At 32.4% G+C, this 23,468-nt stretch overlaps 1 protein-coding gene across 1 annotated transcript in view; it reads right to left on the bottom strand.

Moving 5' to 3' along the window:
* Positions 1-4,186: 4,186 nt before the first annotated feature.
* The window catches only part of LOC145329885 (uncharacterized), a 64,054-nt gene continuing 44,772 nt past the window's right edge, over positions 4,187-23,468 (bottom strand). The window contains exons 25-32 of the mRNA XM_080174334.1: positions 13,804-13,863; positions 13,201-13,241; positions 12,797-12,833; positions 12,296-12,377; positions 11,712-11,798; positions 7,786-7,844; positions 6,772-6,831; positions 4,187-5,616 (exon numbers count right to left, since the gene is read on the bottom strand). Of these exons, the coding sequence (XP_080030460.1) occupies positions 5,530-5,616; positions 6,772-6,831; positions 7,786-7,844; positions 11,712-11,798; positions 12,296-12,377; positions 12,797-12,833; positions 13,201-13,241; positions 13,804-13,863 (513 nt within the window). The 3' untranslated portion in view covers positions 4,187-5,529. The remainder of the gene's footprint in view (positions 5,617-6,771; positions 6,832-7,785; positions 7,845-11,711; positions 11,799-12,295; positions 12,378-12,796; positions 12,834-13,200; positions 13,242-13,803; positions 13,864-23,468) is intronic.

Here is a 23,468-nt window from a genome sequence, read left to right as displayed (position 1 = left end):
CAAAAGGAACTATACCTAGATTTTGTCATTCTTTATTTTTTAATCATCGATAACCTGAACCTAAAACCCTATCAAACTGTAATCAAATAAAGAAATCAATCTTTTTTATTAAAAATTAAAGCCTAAATTAAAGGTGAAAAGATAAGGTTAGGAATGGGAACATTAGGCCTAAATATATTTTAAAATTTTATTTCTAATTATATTACATTTCAAATTGAATTTTAAATAATTTTATTAAATATCTAATAACTACAATTGTTTTATTTTTACTTTTTAATTTATCAATATATAATATATATTCATAATTTTTTTTATTAAAAATATTAAAATTAATTATTTTAAAACATTTGTTAAATATCAATATTTAAATTAATATTTATTTAATTCCATATAGAAAACGAGGATAACAACATCCATAAAAGTGCCGCTCTAAAATCAGACGATGAGACACACGAACAATAACTATTGTAGAATATAAGAGAACTTCTTAAATGTTTGTGTTATATCTTAGACATACATCGACGCATCTAGGGCCGTTTGTCTTGTTTTCTATCATTTCTTGAATTGTTAGTTTGACTAAAAAGGTGTATTTACATAGCTTTCCGCAGATTTTAAAATTAAAACCAGTTTTGTAAGACCCAATGGACCGAAGGCAAGATATACGGTTGCCAAAGCTCTCCTTTTTATGGAGGCTTTATATAGGCCCTGGTTTAGATTTCGGCACCACGGGGCTAAAAAAACTAGTTTTAATCTTATGATTGTACATTTCTATATTCGTAGAAAACTGGATATAATACGATGCTAGGCATAGTTTTTTCGTATGAATGAGAACCGGTGCCTATCCACCGGATTCAAATGAATACGAGAAATTATTTTATAGTGGAAAATTTTTGGCTTTAAAAAGGTTTGGTGATTTTATTTATTAATATGAATTATCTTTAAATATTACAAAGGTAATACATAAACAAATAAATATATCAATTTTATTTCATAATATTATTTTGAAGATTTGTTTGGCAGGTTTTAGGCTGTTCCAATACGGATAAATAATTGCAGATATGCCTAACTTCGCCAACAACAACCAGAGCCATACTCTAAAAAATCCAGTTCATTTTTACACCCAAAATAAAAAGCTTAGACGTCCATGACGATGCAACCTTCAGTATTAGGACTTGATTATCCTTTTTAGAACTTGATTATAGAGTTGCTTCGCTTATAACATTATACTTTGTTATCCCAGGAATCAATATACCAATATTCAGATCAATCGAATGATTAGATCACATAAAAATTTGTTCTTAAAAAAGTAAAAAAAATGTTATGTTTAAAATGGACGTACGGACATTCTGGTAATGATTATAGAGTTGCTACGATATCTAAATCGTACCTAACTACTAAAGGAATCATTAACATGCAAAATTTGAAATCAATAGGATAATTCTAACATGCCTAAATTAACGAAAATAGCTATCCGTTACGGACGGACCGACCCTATTTATAGAAAAGCTTCGCTCTTAAAAATATATAATTTCCAAGACAATAAAGTTTAAATTACTCTACTTACTGTTGACTTCTAGGTGGGTTGGTGTCGGCCCGAGTTCTAAACCTCTCCACGAACCTTTAAACATACTCCACTTCCTTAATTGAGGTGTAAAGCTTCCTCATTTGCCTGGTTGACAACCGGGCCGACCCTTTGATTGCACAACCCTTTTCTAGAAGTCCTAACTGTGAATGGTAATGAGTTGCGCCTGTTTCTGAGATAATGAATCCCCCCCTTACTATTTATGTCACGCGCAGGACATAGTGGAAATTGGTACCATTTATTATGGCTTTAGCATGACACGGTGTGGTCCAGTCTTAAATCCGACACTTCCCCGACAGCAAGCCGACATGTTATCAGTTAAGCTAATGCCGTGGGTATCTACGACCCTTACTTCCACCAATATTGATCTAGATATCATTTCAATCTAAATTTAAACTAAATTGTTGCAGGAAGCATCATGCAAAGTATGAAAACGATAGGAGGATACATGTCTAAATTAACACTAAGTGCTATCCGTTAAGATGTACGAACAGATAGACACTATATGTGAAAAAAAAACTTTCTATTCTTTCAAGATTGACCTAATATTTGTTCAAAAGATGAAATGTGTTTTTATTTATTTGTATTATGACTATTAAAGTAAAAACGTGGAGGAGGAACGAGCTATAGTAACTTTACCTTCGGGGTCGCTATACATAAGCAGAAAGCAATTTGCTATCAGATGAAAAAGGTCTCCACCACTTGGGCCAGTTTAGTAAGTATGGGTTATACATCTATACTTATATTATACATTTATATTTATAACAAGGATGACAACATCCATAAAAGCGAAGCTCTGAAACGGTAGGACAAACGGACATTAACACTTGTATAATGTCAGAACTGAATAATTAGAATGCGAATGTATAAGAGTCAAAGCAAAATTGTAAGTAAAAACTGCTTGATACAGGATAATGTTTATGGACATACTTACATTTTTAGGACTTGATTATAGAGTTGCTTCGCTTATAATATTGTACTTTGTTGTCCAAGGAATCAGTATACCAAAAATCAGACAAATCGGATAATTAGGTCACATATAAATTTGTTGTTAAAAATGTAAAAAAAAATCAACATGTTTAAAATGGACGTACGGACATTCTGGTAATGATTATAGAGTTGCTAGGCTTTCTAACTCGTACCTTACTATTATAGGAATCACCATACAAAGTTTGAAATCAATAGGACAATTCTAACATGCCTAAATTAACGAAAAAAGCTATTTAAAAAAGTAAAAAATTCAACATGTTTAAAATGGACGTACGGTTATTTTTCTAATGATTATAGAGTTGCTACGATTTCTAAATCGTACCTAACTACTAAAGGAATCACCATGCAAAATTTGAAATCGATAGGACAATTCTAACATGTCTAAATTAACGAAAAAAGCTATCCGTTACGGACGGACGGACGAACCGACCGACCCTAATTATAGAAAAGCTTCGCTTTTAATAAATAAGTAAAAGAATGTTCTAGAGTTTTATTTTAACAGTTAGGGAGTTGAATCCATTTTTATAGAAGCAGAAATATAATCTATGATTATGGTTTGGACCCTCTAAAACTGTAATCTACCTTTCCACTTTCCCCTCTCTTGGTGAAGATATCTTCAACACCGATACGATTTTTGAAATGTAAGATTCTACTTTTCCTTCTCTTGGTGAAGATATCTTCAACGCCGATACGATTTTTGAAATGTAAGATTCCACTTTCCCCTCTCCTGGTGAAGATATCTTCAACGCTGATACGATTTTTGAAATTTAAGATTCCACTTTTGCCTCTCTTGGTGAAGATATCTTCAACAAGAGAGACAAAAGTGGAATCTTATATTTCAAAAATCGTATCGGCGTTGAAGATATCTTCACCAAGAGAGGGGAAAGTGGAAGGGTAGATTACAGTTTTAGAGGGTCCAAACCATAATCATAGATTATATTTCTGCTTCTATAAAAATGGATTCAACTCCCTAACTGTTTAATATTTACACAAAGAATAAATGAAAGTTCGAAAATAAAAATAATTATATTGTAATCTTAGGCCTGTATTTCTAAAATTTCAGTCCAAAATTAACCTTATCCAGAAACAAAATAAGAATGTAGCATTTTGAACCCATTGTTTGAAAAATGATCATATTTTTTTGTCTTGTTTTGTTATTTAAAATGTATTGATTTTTCTAAAACATGAGTAAAACTAATATTAGGCTTAAGTTTGATACCTATTATTTATCTTTAAAATCACAGATTTATTTTAAAAGATAGATTTGAAAAAACATTGTGTCCATATCTTTTTTACATAGCCTTGTAGGAAATCTTATTGTACTTAGGTTCAACAGTAAGGCACTAATTCTAAATACACATGGGATCTTAGAAAATACATAATAATAAAATGTAATAAAGTCTTTATTGAATTTAGTCCGCTTCAATGAACAAGTCTCAAGGTAAGTAATAGAGGAGGTGTTTGTCATAACCTTATTAAAACGATTTCTCTCTAGTATAAACCCTTAAAGTATCTTTGCTACTTTGTTTACATTTTTCAAAAATATTTTTTTACAAATAAATGATTTAAAGTTAAACAATTAACAACATTTTCATTGGAAAACCTTTAAAAAAATTTTTAAACAAAAATAATATATTTTATTTCTCAATAATTTGATCACACATAAATATCACAATAAATAATGTTTAAACCATACTTTTCAAATATCTTTTTCTATTGAATTTATATAAAAAAAACAAGGATGACAAAATCCATAAGTAGCAAAGCTCAAAAGTTATAGATGGTTATCCGAAAATGGACTATAAAGCAGTTTCATAAATAAAATTGAACTAAAAAAATGATAAACCTTGTAAGAATTATGACGTGGAAATCTAGGAATTGATCTAGCACCTCAACCAATATGCAAATCTTAATGAAACTTTGTGAGGATAAGTAAATTGTAAACTTATTTGATCTCTGAAAATATCAGCCGTCTATCTTGAATAGGAGTAAAGAAAATCATGGAAACTTAAAAATCTAGCAATCAAACTATTTAGCACATAAACCATTCAGACAAATCTCAATAAAACTTTGATAAAATTATGGTGAATATTGAAGTATTCAATCCTTGAAAATTTCAGCCATCTATCTTGAATAGGAGTTGAGAAAACCATGAAAACTTAAAAATGTAGGAATCGATCTACCACCCCAATTTATTGACGAATCTTAATGAAACTTGAAGAATGAAGAATGGTAAAATATTTAATCCTTGGAAATTTCAGGTGTTTATCTTTTTTATGAGCCTAGAAAATCAAGTTTCCCCCTTTCTGTCTCTAACAGACAGACGGACAGACTGATGAACAATTTGAATTATAGAGTAGCTTTGTTACTACAAACTGTAATAGTGTACAATATACAATTAAAAATAAGTTCTTATTTGATTTTATGTAATAGTTCTTCAACTATTTTAAACTATATGCACACTTATTGAATTTTAAAAATATAGGGATAACATACTTTTAATTTTGATTTAATCTAATATACAAAGTAGAACGATGTCTGTTTGTTTGTTTGTTTGTCTGTTTGTCTGTCTGTTTTTAGCGAAGGATCTCGCTAACCGCTGAACCGATCGGGTTCTCCTTTACAGGGTAGCTTCTCATAGGTCCCGGGAAGGTTTATAACTATTTTCTTGTGGGGTGTGACACCCCCAACCTCCCCAAAAAATGAAAATTACCCCCCCCCCCCAAAAAAAAAAAAAAATTTTTTTTCTTTTTAAAAAAAAATTAAAATAGTGGGGTCGACTACCAACCCCCCCCCCCCTAAAAAAAAAAAAAAATTCCCCCCCTCAATTTTTAGAGGCTAGGGGCGAAGCTGCTAGTAAGAAAAAAAGTATCATCAATTCTTACTTATTAACATTACAATTATTTTGTCATCCTCAATCATAATAATCTTTTTATATTAATATCGTCTTTATTAATTTATTCATTTCCCTCATCTTCATCTTTGTCAGTATCCTCTGCAATACCAGTCACTCCAAGTTTACCCTTCAGCTTACTTTTCAAAGCCTATATTAAGGAAAATTGTTGAAAAAAAAGTATTTCTACCAGTCTCTATATAATCCTTATTTCTTGATGTTGGAGGTCGATAAACTAAGAGGCAAAATTGATTGATTTAATAACAAAGAAATTGATATTACATTATATGTTTTAACACCATGCAAGTATTTATGTTCGTTTGTTGAATTAAGAGCTTTGCTTTTATGGATGTTGTCATACTTTTTAATTTTATATGAAAAGAGCAGATACGGCTCTAGTATCTAGGGACTCTAAAGGACTGAGAGTGGTTAGGGAAAAAAAGATTAAAACCATCCAAAAGTTTAAATTAAATTGCCTAAAACCATCACAGTACATATATACAGCTCACCTACAATGGAGAACCTAATAGATTCAGTATGTATCGAGAACTTGAGCTTCTGACAAAAACCCTTATTTCTTTATATAATACTAGCGACTGCATCCCTAGTATTCAGGGGCTCTGTTAGGCTGTGTAGTTATTGAAATCTTGAGCTACAGACAAAAAAAAAATCTTACTACTATATATTATACTAGCGGCTGCGCCCCTAGTATCTAGGGGCTCTATATTCGAAGGTATATGGAAGGGCATAAAAAAGGCCTAAAACCATACCCAGACTTATTTAATATTTATAAAATAAAATAGCCTAAAACCATCTCAGGACGTATAAGAAGATCCACTGCAAAGGAGACCCATTTCGGTTCATTGGCTAGCAAGATCCTTTGTTACAGACAAAAAAGTTTATTACTTTATATAATAGGAAGAGGATCACAAATTTTTAAACTTGGTACTTTATTTTCAATATTGTGCGACTCTACAGGATTATAAATCTTTAACTCTACACAGATGATGAGACATGGTTGACCCCTGCAGACAAAAGCTTTACAGAGAAATGGCTTTTGGTTAAAAAAAATAGATTTTGAATCAGCCTTAACTTGTGCCTACCATAGAAGTCCAAGCTTTTTTTTGGGGGATGGGTAACAAATTTTAAGGGGGGGTAATTCGTATTCGGGGGGGGGGTAAATACCCCTTCCTAAATGGTTGGGGGTGCCTACGGCACCACCAGGGTAGGGGTAAATTTTAAATGGGGGGGGGGGGGGGGGTAATCGCCCAATTACCCCCCCCTCTTGGACGTCTATGGTGCCTACCTTCTGTTTCTTCTCAAGTCTCTCAACTTCTCTTCTCAATCCAGCCGTCTCATCAATTCTCTAAACAAGAACGATTATGCCACAAGAGTAAAGAACATTATACTGTAGCAAATACTATCTTCTATAATACAAAGTAGCTTGATGTCTGTCTGTCCGTCCGTCCGTCTGTCCGTCTGAAGCTTAAGATCTCGGTAACCACTGAACCATCACAGTACATATATACAGCTCACCTACAATGGAGAACCTAATAAATTCAGTATGTATCGAGAACTTAAGTTTCTGACAAAAACCCTTATCTATAATTCAAAGTAGAACGATGTCTGTCCGTCTGTCTGTCCGTCTGAAACTTAAGATCTCAGTAACCACTGAACCGATTGGATTCTACTCTTCAGGGTATATACCTATCGGTCCTGTGGTGGTTTTAAGCTATTTTCTTGGGGGATGGGACACCCCCAACCCCCCCAAAAATGAAAATTTCCCCCCCCCCCAATTTTTTTTCTTCAGAAAATTTCCTTGGTCCTTTTTTTGCAGAAGATTTCCTTGGTCCTTTTTGTTTTTTTGCAGAAGATTTCCTTGGTCCCTTTTTATGCAGAAGATTTTCTTGGTCCTTCTACGAATTTCGCCTAAATTTTTTTTGATCACCTCTTGGGGCAAAGCGCCTAGAGGCTAGGGGCGAAGCCGCTAGTCCTATTTATAAAATAATAAGTTTTTTTTAGTAGCTTGAGATAGGCACAGAAATGTTTTTGCAACCGCTTAGTTTATCAAAAAATATTACAATACTATTTAAGCCGATTTATTAAATATATAAGAGAGATATTTAAAAGAAAACAAAAAAATAAAAGAGTTGATTATTAGAGGGCAAAGAAATAAAATTTTGTATTTTATTTGTAAAGTGTAGTGCAGAGATCAAAGGAATTAGGGGAATGTTGGAGATGTTACGTTATCGACAGACAGACCGACACTGATATTAGATAACTTGTAGAGTAACTGTGCAGTGCAACTGCCAAAACTCACATCTTGTTTTTCACTTGTTATTTTAGTGTCCAAAGATTCTTCAATTTCCGGCAGCTTCTCTAAAAAGTTTAAAAATAAAATTAAAATTAGAACCGGTTCTCAGCATTACTGAAAAATCATTTATATTATCGGTTACAGACAATATTCCTTGAATATTATAAATGAAAATCCTTAAACTAATACCACCGTTGTTAGCCTGAACCTTCTGCCCCTCGGGGCTAACAAAACTAATTTTGTTCTTATAATTTTTCATTTTAATATCCGCGGATAGCTGTAAAGAATAATACGATGCGATCAAGGGCCATTCAGCCTTTGGCACCTCGGGGCTAAAAAAAAACTAGTTTTAATCTCATAATTGTACTTTCTATATCCGTGGAAAGCCGTTTATAATACGATGCGAGAAATTATTATTCTTTTTTTCCGTAAATAATGAGCCCAGTAGGACATACACTCTAGTAATAAACGTTGTTACAACCTTTCTAGCAATGCATTATAATTTACTAGCGGCTACGCCCCTAGGGGCCTATAGTGGCACTTAAAATGTTTATTTTATATCTAAAATATAGCTATTTTACGTTTGACGTTTATTTTTCGTTGAACTCTCTTTCTAAAATCGCGATATTTAAAAAAAAATTATTTCTCTAGGGAGGGTGGTGGTACCCTCCCCCAAAATAGTTATAAACCTTTCCGGGACATATGAGAGTCTACCCTGTTAAGGAGAACCCGATCGGTTCAGCGGTTAGCGAGATCCTTCGGTACAAACATACAAACACACACACAAACACACATCCTGTTACTTTATTATAAGGATAAATAAAGTTAGTTAAATTAGAGGGAAAAAAATGCTCTTCGATTTTATGTCAGCCATAACTACTATGAGCATGTCGACAGCAAGCCAAGATTTTTGACAGGGGAAAATTTAAATATGTCTAGCCTCGAGTTTCTATAAGCTTTGTTCAAATAAATCTATTCAGAAATTTGTTTAATTAATATTTCTAGTCGGGTAGCTGATCTGTAATTCACTTTGTCTGTCTGTCCGTCAGTGTGTCCCTAGCGTATGGATGAGATTAAACTATCAATGGCTGTTTTCAGAAATGAATAAAAAGCACCGAAGGGTTCTATGTAAAGAAAAAATGTTGTCTGTAAATATTCTTGTTTTATTGAAATTTTATTTTATTCATTATTTTAACTAATATATAATTTCTTTATAATTTGAACAAAAGAAAATTAAAATGAATTGAAAGTTTTGATGATTTTTAAAATGGAATGTATTTCGAAACCTTAATTGAAATCGGTTCTCAGCCAAACTAGAAAATCAATTAGAACCAATTTTCCAAGAATAATAAAATTGATATAAAAATAATAATACCAGTTTTGTAAGCCCGGGCCTTTGCACGACACTGCCTCCTTTTTTATACAACAATTTTATGCTGGTAACAAAAGATCTCTTAATAGCTGGTCCGTTTGGGTTATTAGGCGGATCATAATGCAAATTTTTAACCTTTTTAAATCCTTTAAAAACATTCGCAGCGAGCAAATGTGTCTGTCTGTTTGCACCGATGGATCTTACTAACCGCTGAACTGAAATGGTTCTCCTTTACATGGTAGCTTCTTAGAGGTCCTGGGAAAGATTATAACGTTTTTTATTTTTTTTTTTTGGGGGGGGGGTACAAACGCACCACAATTCCAAAAGAACATACAAACTATTATTGGAGCATATATTGTTGTTGTCGGGAGAAATGAAATATTTCAGGTAAAAGATTCAAAGGCCTTCAATGCTGTAAATATTTTGAATTCTAAAAGTTAAACCAAGAACAATAGTGTCAGGTTAGATGTATTCCAGGTAGTAAGGGAGGGGACAATAGGCAATTAATTCAATTTTAGAGTTTTTGCTGAAAGGCATGAAATCCAGTTTTTTCTAGAAAATTTGAAGAAAATTGAAAAGGGTATGTTAATCAAATTTAGAAAACTATAAAATAAGAAAAAAGTTCTAAGAAAAAAAGCTTTCATTTAAAAATTAGATTACCAGGACATCAGACTGACATAACCATTCTGTAATTAATTACTAGAAAAAATCTTCCCTGGAACTTGTCACCCCATATTCCTTCCTACATTTTAAAATGCCACTATCTACAAGAATTAAATTCAAGGGTTCTTAGATTGTGTATTACACAAATATCACAATAAAGTTTTTATCTATGAAATGATATTTTTTTGAGAAAATTTTTTTTTTAAACCAGCTCTCTCATAACAAATTTTTCTGTTTATATTCAAAACTAACTCAGCGAGTTATTGGCAATAATGCGCTAGTACCCAAAGTCAGTCAGAACCTGCTAAATTCTTGCACATTCCCTTTAAGCCAGTACCCAAAGTCTGATACTCCTAAAAATTGAATATTCGATCCATTGTCCCCTCCCTTATTCCCTGGATTTATTCACTTCCTAAAGCAATTTTTTCCAAGATAGTACTTTAAATATTTATGTCAAATTTTTGCAAGTTTTTTTTTATTTTTAAATTATGCTACCCCTCTTCCCCCCTCCCCCTTTTTCAACTGCTAAAATAATGTGCACGCCCTTGTACACACTCTAATATTACCAAGAAGGACATCATTTCTGATGAAGAGACTGTGAAATTCTCTAGAAAGGATATCATTGTATTTAAGTAATAGGTTTTAAAAGCAAGGCTTTTTTACATGTAGGGCATGTATGTTCGTTCACCAAATATCCCTATATTGTAAGAGAGTTCTGATTGTAATTTACTTTAGAATCTTGTAAACCAAAATTCGACTTCAGAAACCCTCACTTTATTTTCAACTTTGAAAAGTGTTTCTAGCTTTTGTGCGGATGATTATATAATTATAAAAATATAAATAGTTAATAGAACTAATATGTATTTTAAGTGCTTTTTTGTGAATTTTAAGTTAATTAAAAAACAAAACTTTCAATTCTATTTTAATTCTACACATTTTTTCAATAATCCTTGTTTTTCTACAAAATGTAGATTATTTTGAAGAAGAAAAAAATATATTATTTAAACAACAAGTACTTGAATGTGTGTATGTACATCAGTGATACTATCTTTCTGAAAAAAATGTCCTCAAGCTGCTTGAATTATGTAGTTTTTCATTAAAATGTAGGAAGATTGTTCTGGGAGGGCTGTGGTATCCTCCCCTAAAATAGTTCTAAACCTTCCCAGAACCTCATACAAGGTATACTGTAAAGGAGAACTATATCGGTTCAGTGGTTAGCGAGATTCTTTCGGACACACAGACACACAGGTACAGATACTGTTACTTTTGTTATTTAATGATAATTTCTAAGTTCTCAATTTCTTTTCTTGATATTTATTCCTTTGATTGGAACTTTGAAGGTTAACGATGATTAAAGTATTTTCAGACGAAAACCTTAAAATGAACACAGTAACAGTGTCTGACTGATTATGACGTAACAAAAAAAAATTAACCAATGAGAGGCCGTTATTGACCAATGGTAAAATTTATAGTGGCCTCTCATTGGCTATTTTTTTTTGTTACGTCATAATCAGTCAGACACTATTACTGTGTTCCATAAAATACAAGAATCACAATTCCTATTAGTAGCGAAGCTGATAAACATAGACAATATAATATAATGATAGTTAAGATGGACTGACCTTCAATCAAATTTAGCCCCTATGTAATGATATTTAAATAAGAAATTACAATTTCTAGCCCCTGCTGCATGTCTCTTAAAATCTTTACTTAACCTAACCTAAAATAACTTAAAAAAAACTTTTTCTTTAAAGTTCATTTGTAGTCCAAATGCAGTACAAGGGAAACTACCACAGCTCATTGAAGGAAGAGACTGAAAAAAACTAGTAATTTATATATGTTCAGGGAAATCTGAACAGAAGTTTTAATTTAATAGAATGATTTCATTTTAAATTACCTTGTACAAGTGCCATGTTATTCTTCAGCTCGTCCACGTCCGTCTGTAGCTTTGTCAAGCTTGGGATACCGTCAACCTCACCTCTTCCTAGATAGATAAATATATGTAATATGTATGTACTAATTGTAGACAGATAGTACATCCTAGCCGGGGCCGGGTACAAAATTCTTTGACTACACTACCTTTTGCAGGAGGTCATAACTGTGCATTGTAATGAATTGCGCCAAGGCATTCCCCCTACTTTGACTATTACTTATAGTTTCATGCAGCAGACATAACATCAGGTGGTACAATCTTAACGTCTCTAGTTTGAGGTGGTGTGTAAAACACTAGAGGGGAAAGGAATTAAATCACTGTATGTCCCAATTCTAAGGACCTTGTGCCGACTTTCCAATGGGTCTTTGAAAATAAACCAATAATTTCGGGAATATTGAGACAGCCAAGTAGCAGAAAACAATTTGCTAGTAGACTAAAAATGTTCTTGGAAAAGGGGGGGATCGGAGGTAAATATCTATGTATACATCTATACAATAGATCTGTTCTAAAATATACCCTAAAGCCGGGACTAGATAGATAGATATTACCTGATTCGTCCTTGCCAAGAACTTTATCAACATCAGATTTGAGTTGCACAATGTCGGCCTCAATTTTTGAGGTATCAGGACCCTAAGAAGGATAACAAGAACGTTAATGTCCAATTAGAAGCTAAGTTGTTGGAAATAATAATCTATACTACAAAGAAGAACGTTGTCTATCTGACTATGTATATAAAGATTAAGATCTCGTTAACGGCCGACCTCCTTTTTCTCTTACAATGAAACATTCTATGAAGGCCAATTTCAGAATAAAATTCAGCTCGTGTCAAATAGCTAAAAATTCAAATGGACTTGATATTAGTATTGGTATTGAGTAGTTGAGCCTTCAAATTTTTTTTTACTGAACTCCTAATGATAGGTTTGGAATCAATTAGATGATTTTAACATGTCTAAATTTACTATTAAAGATACCTGTTACGATTGGACGCACATCAAGACAGTCATATGTTATAGAGAAACTTCGCTATTAAAATTATTATGAAAACTTACTTTAGAAAGGTCTCTTTCTATATCCTCAATTCTATCTCTGAAACAATAATTTAGATATTTTAACTCCCTTTTGTATAAAATAAGAGTGAAATTTTATACAGTTTATTTTCAGAGTTTGGATGCAGGAAGAGCAAACAAGCGAAATAAAACAAAAATAATATTTGGGGTGCAAGATCGTCTCAAGATCGTGTTATTAAATGAAAATTTAAATGAAGATTTGTGAGGGAGAAGTGTAAGATGATTTTTCTTGGATAGGTGTGGGGCGAATAAACCTACCCCCTTACAAAACAGATACACAATTGGCATAGAGATAAGCCAAATGATCCTAACAGTTTGAGAAATCTTAAAGAACACACACACACATATATACCTCCAGGTACTTTAGTAAATATGAAAGACATTACCTAAGATCCCCAATGTCATTGGGAGCTCCCCCAATCTTGTCCTGAAAAACAAGGATAATTACGTCAACAAGGAGCGCAACAATCATAAGCTAACACATTTTTTTTTTAAAAGTAATGTGTTACATTTAAAGAAATAAATGTTACATTAATAAATAAGAAGTACTTTAAGGTTACTCAGAGCTATCTAGAGTTACTTCAAAGCTACCTAAAAGCTACCCAAAACCCACCTATAGATTTACAAAATCTACCTACAGTTACTTGAAAGCTAACTAAAAGCTACCCAAAACCCACCTATAGATTTACAAAATCTACCTACAGTTACTTCAAAGCTAACTAAAAGCTACCCAAAACCCACCTATAGATTTACAAAATCTACCTACAGTTACTTCAAAGCTAACTAAAAGCTACCCAAAACCCACCTATGGCTACCTAAGTTATTATAGCTACAGTTACTTCAAAGCTTACTAAAAGCTACTAAAAACTCACCTATAGCTTCAAAGCTAACTAAAAGCTACCCAAACTCCACCAATATCTACCTGAAAGCTACCCACCTTTGCTACCTAAAAGCTACCCAAAACCCACCTAAAGCTACCTAAAAGCTACCTGCAAATCGTCGACTTGTCTCTTCATTCTCTCTTGTGTAAACGCAATGCTATCCATTTTCTAAATATTTTAATTGAATCAAATTAGGAATTAGAACTTCAAAAACGACAGACTTTTTGTACATGTTATGATCACACATCATCATAACTGACATTAAACCCTAGTAGTTTTTACCCCTTTTCGGTCAGATTAGAAATCCACAGTCACTAGATTTCAGATTTAAATCTGTCTCAATATGACTCTTTGTTACCAAAGTTCAGATATGACAAAATTTGACCAAAGTTCAGATTTCAATCTGAAATTTAGTGACATTATGTCAGGTTATTTTCTCATTTTTGGCAATGCAAACAAATCTGACACAATATCACCAAAAGTCATATATGACATTTAGTGACATAGAGTCAGAGTTTGGGAAATTACCTAATCTGACACATTATTGCCAAAAGTCATATATGACATTTAGTGAAATAGAGTCAGAGTTGATAAAATTACCTAATCTGACACAATATCACTAAAAGTCATATATGACATTTAGTGACATAGAGTCAGAGTTGGGGAAATTACCTAATCTGACATATTGTTGCCAAAAGTCATATATGACATTTAGTGAAATAGAGTCAGAGTTGAGAAAATTACCTAATCTGACACAATATCACTAAAAGTCATATATGACATTTAGTGACATAGAGTCAGAGTTGGGGAAATTACCTAATCTGACACAACATCACTAAAAGTCATATATGACATTTAGTGACATAGATTCAGAGTTGGGGAAATTACCTAATCTGACACAATGTTACTAAAAGTCATATATGACATGTAGTGACATAGAGTCAGAGTTGGGGAAATTACCTAATCTGACACATTATTGCCAAAAGTCATATATGACATTTAGCGAAATAGAGTCAGAGTTGATAAAATTACCTAATCTGACACAATATCACTAAAAGTCATATATGACATTTAGTGACATAGAGTCAGAGTTGGAGAAATTACCTAATCTGACACAATATCACTAAAAGTCATATATGACATTTAGTGACATAGAGTCAGAGTTGGGGAAATTACCTAATCTGACATATTATTGCCAAAAGTCATATATGACATTTAGTGAAATAGAGTCAGAGTTGAAAAAATTACCTAATCTGACACAATATCACTAAAAGTCATATATGACATTTAGTGACATAGAGTCAGAGTTGGGGAAATTACATAATCTGACACAATATCACTAAAAGTCATATATGACATTTAGTGACATAGAGTCAGAGTTGGGGAAATTACCTAATCTGACACAATATCACTAAAAATCATATATGACATTTAGTGACATAGAGTCAGAGTTGAGGAAATTACCTAATCTGACACATTATTGCCAAAAGTCATATATGACATTTAGTGAAATAGAGTCAGAGTTGAGAAAATTACCTAATCTGACACAATATCACTAAAAGACATATATGACATTTAGTGACATAGAGTCAGAGTTGAGAAAATTACCTAATCTGACACAATATCACTAAAAGTCATATATGACATTTAGTGACATAGAGTCAGAGTTAGGGAAATTACCTAATCTGACACAATATCACTAAAAGTCATATATGACATTTAGTAACATAGAGTCAGAGTTGAGGAAATTACCTAATCTGACACATTATTGCCAAAAGTCATATAAGACATCTAGTGAAATAGAGTCAGAGTTGAGAAAATTACCTAATCTGACACAATATCACTAAAAGTCATATATGACATTTAGTGACATAGAGTCAGAGTTGGGGAAATTACCTAATCTGACACATTATTGCTAAAAGTCATATATGACATTTAGTGAAATAGAGTCAGAGTTGAGGAAATTACCATATCTAACACATTGTTACCAAAAGTCATATATGACATTTAGTGATTTAGGGTCAGAGTTGAGAAAACTACCTAATCTGACACATTGTTACCATAAATCATATATGACATGTATTGACATAAAGTCAGAGTTGAGAAACTACACAATCTGACACATTGTTACCAAAAGTCATATATGACATTTAGTGAGATAGAGTCAGAGTTGGGGAAATTACCTAATCTTACACATTGTTATCAGAATTCATATATGACATTTAGTGACATAGAGTCAGAGTTGGGGCAATCACCATATCTGACACATTGTTGCCAAAATTCATATATGACATTTAGTGAAATAGAGTCAGAGTTGAGAAAATTACCTAATCTGACACATTGTTGCCAAAAGTCAGATATGACATTGAGTGACATAGAGTCAGAGTTGGGGAAATTACCTAATCTGACACATTGTTACCAGAATTCATATATGACATTTAGTGACATAGAGTCAGAGTTGGGGAAATTACCTAATCTGACACATTTTTACCAAAAGTCAGATATGACATTTAGTGACAGAGAGTCAGATTTGGGGAAATTACCTAATCTGACACAATATCACCAAAAGTCACATATGGCATTTAGTGACATAGAGTCAGAGTTGAGGAAATTACCCAATCTGACACACTGTTACCAATATTTAGTGACATAGAGTCAGAGTTGGGGAAATTACCTAATCTGACATAATATCACCAAACGTCATATATGACATTTAGTGACATAGAGTCAGAGTTGAGGAAATTATCTAATCTGACAAATTGTTACCAAAAGTCACATATGACATTTAGTGACATAGAGTCAGAGTTGAGAAAACTACCTAATCTGACACATTGTTACCAAAAGTCATATTTGACATGTATTGACATAGAGTCAGAGTTGAGGAAATTGCCTAATCTGACACATTGTTATCATAATTCATATATGACATTTATTGACATAGAGTCAGAGTTGGAGAAATTACCTAATCTGACACATTGTTACCAGAATTTATATATGACATTTAATGTCATAGAGTCAGAGTTGAGAAAACTACCTGATCTGATACATTATTACCAAAAATCATATTTGACTTTTAGTGACATAGAGTCAGAGTTAGGGCAATTACCATATCTGACACATTTTTACCAAATGTCATATATGACATTTAGTGTCATAGAGTCAGAATTGTGCAAATTATCTAATCTGACACATTGTTACCAAAAATCATATATGACATTTATTGACATAGAGTCAGATTTGAGAAAATGACCTAATCTGACAAATTGTAACCAGAATTCATATATGACATTTAGTGACATAGAGTCAGAGTTGGGGAAATTACCTAATCTGACACATTGTTACCAGAATTCATATATGACATTTAGTGACATAGAGTCAGAGTTGAGGAAATTGCCTAATCTGACACATTGTTATCAGAATTGTTCCTCAGATGCCACATTCTAAACGAAAATAAAATTTCCAGATGGTTTTTAGTCCAGCAATGGATTTATAATTTATTGAATGAAACAAGACTTTTATATTCTCAATTTAAGTGAAACTCCCAGCCCAGTGGACTAAAATAATGATACCATCCATCCACCTCCTTTATCCCATCCCTTCTTTACTTGATAAATGAACTGACCAGTAATGAATAGCCTACATTGATGACAATTTATTCCCTGGCATATTATTCACGTATATTTCATATCCATTAGTCTAGCTAGAACCCATGGCGTCTAAAGCACAAAGTGTATTGCATTTGCTAGTTTTTATTTTTTGTACAACGTTATAATACACGAGACATTAAAAAAGACTGCAGCTTTGTTAGGCACATTACTTGTAGAGTTTGGGCAAAAATCAAATTACTGTTAGAAATCTTTTTAAGATATCTTACATAACAAACACACAAATTTTAACTTTAATGATATGATGTTTTTAATAGGAAATAATTTTAAATGTTAAAATTTAGTGACATGGAGTCAGAGTTGAGGAAATTTTCTAATTTAACACATTATTCTAACTTTGCTGTTAAAACATATATTATGGTATACATAAAAAGTTTCCATAATTGACATATAACAATCATATCATTGGTCATTTTTTACTTCAACTAAATCTTTTAGATTTAAAGCCCAGTTATCAATAGAACTTTAGAGGTCAACACACAAATTTTAACTTTAATGATATGATGTTTTTAATAGGAAATAATTTTAAATGTTAATATTTAGTGACATGGAGTCAGAGTTGAGGAAATTATCTAATTTGACACATTGTTGCTAAAAGTCATATATGACATTTAGTGAAATAGAGTCAGAGTAGAGAAAATTACCTAATCTGACACATTGTTACCAAAAGTCATATATGACATTTAGTGACATAGAGTCAGAGTTGAGAAAAATACCTAATCTGACACATTGTTAACAAAAGTCATATATGACATATAGTGACATGGAGTCAGAGTTGAGGAAATTACCTAATAAGACACATTGTTGTAGCAAACTGGTTTTAATCTTGTAATTGTACAGGGTGTTTCAAGAGAAACATTTTTTTAAAATCTTAATTATGCATACAAAATAAATTGTTGAAAAAATCATTTTTAAATATTTGATACATAAATGTCCCAGAACAGGTTTTCCAAATATATAAGGCATTTCATATAATTGTTTTATTTTCAATGCATAATTAATATTTTTAACAAGATGTTTCTCTTGAAACACCATGTACATTTTTTTTTCAGCAGAAAGTTGTTTATAATATGATGCATCAAATAACTATTACATATTCTATTTCTTTTTTTTGTTATGACATCTAAACTACTAAACACACACTTTATAACTTATTTTTCAAAATCAAAGAAACCTTTAAAATAATTTTAACTTTTTAAGCATGAGTTACAGACAGATGGAAATTAAATGTTTAGACTAGAGGGGCACAGGTCTATCTTAAATAATAGCTGGAAAAATCACATTGTACCCATAGTGACTGTTACATATGACTTAACCCATTAGTGCCGAGCGCCACTTTTATGGGCCGATCGAGCATTAAAACCTGGTTTTGAAGTAAAAATGTAATTTTTGAAGGCCCAAAGTGAGATGAACACTTTTTAGAACTTTGATACGATCCGTAATTGAAAACTACACAACCTCATGTAATCTATAGAGCTACAAGTAATATACGAAGCAATTTATAACCAATTTAGTGTTTTGGCTATAGGTGCCGCCGTTTTCGGTTAAAAAAAACCCGTTTCTTGAAGTTTTAAAACACACACACTACAAAAAAAGAACATATAAAAATTGGGTAATACATATCCAAAAACGAGCATAAAAATATTTGAGGACACATATAGAGATTACTAGGGTATACTGATTAGGGTGGCTCAATAATAATAAATCATAAAAAAATATTTAATGGTTGAAAAGTTAAAACCGGGTAATAACACCAAAACCGAGCAGGGTTTTAAAACTGTCGGCATTTATGGCCATGCCAAACCGGGTCATAATAGGGCATAAAAAAACAATAAAAAAATCATATAAAAAATAATAATTTGAATAAAACGAATTCACAAATAGATGAACTTGTCATTAAACATTAGATTTCGTGAAAAAAATCAGCGACTTTACTATAAAAACAAAAAAGTTAGAAGGGGTATTTAGAATTCACCAAAGTTTTTGTGGTTTTCAAACTTTGTTGAGCTATACCGGCAAACGGAAGTAAGCAAAACTGCCTGCTCCAGGGGGAAATGAAACCCAGGGTAGTAGAGGGGGGATTCATACTGAGAATGATGCAATTTGAAGACTGGAAACCGTTTTTTTTTTACATTTTCTGGAACCGGGTGGAACCAGGTTTTACTACCCGGTTCATCACTAATTGGTTAATAACGGACAGGCTAACGAACAAATTATACAGAAGCCTTGCTACTTAAAAGGGTATTTTGTCAGTTTGTTTGATCAAGATTTTTAGCTATGTGTCTTTAATTTAGCTATTGTCTTTTATTTATAGCAATGAAGGTCCTCATTAATTAATTTATAGAGAAGCTACTCTATAATACATTTTATCCACCAGTTGATCAGTGAGTAAATGTGATTTTCTTGGCTGCTAGAAAGCTGAAATTTCAGTGATAATTCATATGACAATATGTACATCTAGTCTATACATTGTTTAACCGCCTGTCTGATATTCATGGTCAGCATTGTCCGTCTGTCTGTCCGTCTGTCTGTCTGTCCGTCCGTCTGTCTGTCTGTCTGTCCGTCTGTCTGTCCATCTGCCTGTCCATCTGTCTGTCCGTCTGTCTGTCTCTCTGTCCGTCTATCTGTCCGTCTGTCTGTCTGTCAGTCTGGTTGTCTGTCCGTCTGTCTGTCCATCTGTCTTTCCGTCTATCTGTCTGTCTGTCTGTCTGTCTACCCATCTCTCTGTCCATCTGATAACAATAGGACAAACAAACATTAACAGTGTCAGAATGGATTAATCAGAATATATATGTATTAGGGCGGGTTCATATCGGAATTAGACAAAGAGGGGATATGCAACAGATAAAACTAACCTTAAAAACATTTCTGACCGAAAAAGAATTTTTAAAAATTGAGTTTTAGAATGCGACCAATAAAAAATAAATTTCATTACTTATTAATATGCAAAGACGACATTCAAAAATTTTTTGAATCAGAACTATGGCTTCATGGTGCTCCCTGGAAAGGCCTTGAGGAGCTGAATCAGGAACATTCGTCCATTTCAAAATATCTCGTTCCTAGCCTTAGAAATCACTAAAAAACCACAAATTTTTAAGGTTTATTGAGAATTGTCCAATTTTTAGAGGTTTTTTAGATTTTCTCAGACTAGGAACAAGATTTTTTTAAACGGTCAAAAGTTCCTGATTCTACTCCTCAATGCCTTTACTGGGAGGACCATGAAGCCATAATTCTTATTCAATAGATTGTTGACTCCCATTTACAAATAGCTATACAATTGAATGTCTGGTCATCAGCGGTTTAAGACTTAGGATAAATTTTAAATCATCAGGAGGTGTATTATATTTATACAAATTATTTGCAGATCTCCGCTTTGGCCTCAGAAAAAAAATATCCAAAATCAACCCACCCTAATATGTATACAAGTCCCATTTTAAAACTTGGTTATATATATCATTCCAAAAATTTTATTACAGAAAATATTTTATGGCCTGAAAATGAGGAACACTTGCTTTCATAAGAAATCTTAAAATTATTATCTAAGTTCCTAATAGAGCTAGAGGGCAAAAAAATTTTGTGCAAGTCCCCTGATTGATAATGAATTTCCGACTTTAAATAAGTCAAAGTCAATTTTCGCTACCTTCACTTTTTTATTTAAGAACGTTTGTTTTAAGGTCCTTTTTTACTTAAAAATTTCAAACGACTGTAATTTTCTTATTTTTGAAGCTAGAAGTACATTTTTTTTACAGAAAATGTTTATCTTTATGTAAATTTTATATTAGAAATATAAAAATACAAATTTCAGCCCCCCCCCCCCCCCCCAGTTATGAGTCATACCCATACTTGAAAAGTCTGGGCTCTTTATCTTTCAGACACAGAAAATGAGATAGAAAAAAAAGAGAGGGGTGGGGGCGTCCAACGTCCCCCCCCCCCCAACCGTTAAGGGTTAAATGAAAGCTGTCTAAAATACGATCCCATATTTAACTATAATACGATGCTATAAATAACTATTCCAGTATGGTTTCCAAACCGATTAATATCCAATGGATTGGAACCGGTTCTAAGCCATACTTTAAAATCATATATAGCATCGTATTAAAGACAATTTTCCATGATTATTGAACTAAAAACAATAAAATTAATGTTCTGTTTTTCTAGCATGAGCCTTAGGCCCCATTGATCCCACAAAACTGGATTTAATTTTCCATTATAATATCCGCGGATAGTGGTCTATAATTCGATGCGCTAAATAACTATTCCAGTATGGCTTTCAAACTGATTTATATCCGCTAGAAAGCCATACTGAAAAAGTCATGTATAGCAGCGTATTACAGACATTTTCCCATGATTAGTAAAATCAAAATCATAAAGAATAATGTCAGTTTTTTAGCACAGGTCTTCGGCCCTTCAGGACCCACAAAACTGGTTTTAATCTTATAATATTCCATTTTAATATCCGCGGACAACTGTCTATAATACGATGCGATAAATAACAATACGATATGGCTTCCAAACGAATATATCCGCTGGATAAGAACCAGTTCTAAGCCATACTGAAAAAGGCATGTGTAGCCTTGTATTACATTTTCCCATGATTACTAAAGTAAAAATAATAATGAATAATGTCAGTTTTTTTAGCACAGGCCTAAGGCCCTTCAGGGCCCACAAAACTGGTTTTAATCTTATAATTTTCTATTTTAATATCCGCGGACAGCTGTCTATAATACGATGCACTAAATAACTATTCCAGTATGGCTTCTAAACCGATTTATATCCGCTGGATAAGAACCGGTTCTAAGCCATACTGAAAAAGTCATGTATAGCATCAAATTGAAATAATTTTCCAACGGACATTAATATAAAAACCATAAAATTAGTACCAGTTTTATTAGCCTGGGCCTAAAAGACTGGTTTTAATTTCATATTTTTTCATTTTTATACCCGCGTACAGCTGTTTATAATACGATGCAATGAATAACTATTCCTTATGGCTTCCAAACCAATTTATATCCGCTGGATTAGAACCGATTCTAAGCCATACTGAAAAAGTCATGTATAGCATTTGAATTATTTTTTGATCAAATAAATTAATTTTCCAGTATTCTAAACCGATTAATATCCACTTGATTAAAACCGGTTCTCAGCCATAATGAAAAATCATGTATAGCATCAAATTGAAATAATTTTCCAACGAACATTAAAATAAAAACCATATAATTAGTACCAGTTTTGTTAGCCCGGGCCTAAAAAAATGGTTTTAATTTCATAATTTTTATTTTATATCCGCGGACAGCTGTCTATAATACGATGCGATAATACCTATTCCTTATGGCTTCCAAACCAATTTATATCCGCTAGGTAAGAACCGGTTCTAAGCCGTACTAAAAAGTATAGCATTGTATTACAGACATTTTCCCATGATTACTGAAATAAAAGAATAATGTCAGTTGTTTATAATACGATACGATAAATATCTATTCCAATATAGCTTCTAAACCGATTTATATCTGCTGGATTAGAACCGGCTCTAAGCAATACTGAAAAATCATGTTTAGCTTCGTATTACAGGCAAATTTCCACAATTATTAAAATAAAAATCGTAAAATTAATGTTATATTTTTTAGCACGGGCCTTAGGCACCTCAGGGTCCACAAAACTCGTTTTATTTGTATATTTTTTTCATTCTAAATAACCGTGGAAAGCTGTCTATAATACGATACGATAAATATCTATTCCAGTATGACTTTTAAACCATCGGGTCAGTAATTAATAGCTCTTCAATGCAGTGCAGTTACTCTTTAATTTATTTGCCTTGTGGCCTTTCTTGAATGTAATTAAATATCTAGGTTTACAATTAAAATATTATGCTGATTTTATTCTAAAGGGGGATAAAATCTTTTTATAGTTTTTAGTCTTTTAAAATCAAGGCCCTATGAACGGCCAGAGGGATGGGTAGATATTTCAAATATTTCAGTCAGGGAGTGGACATTGGGCTGTTTATTACACTAGCCCCCAAAGTCTTATAATAACGTTTTCTTTTTCTTTGATTTCTTGGGGATTTTTATTAAATTTTGATTGGTTGGTTCATTTAGTTGAGTGTCCAAACGT

The sequence above is a fragment of the Acartia tonsa genome, chromosome 10, assembly GCF_053477335.1.
Source record: "Acartia tonsa isolate MP-2025a chromosome 10, ASM5347733v1, whole genome shotgun sequence".
Lineage (NCBI taxonomy): Eukaryota > Metazoa > Arthropoda > Copepoda > Calanoida > Acartiidae > Acartia > Acartia tonsa.
The sequence above is the reverse complement of the archived record's forward strand: the minus strand, read 5'-3'. Positions and strand labels throughout refer to the sequence as shown.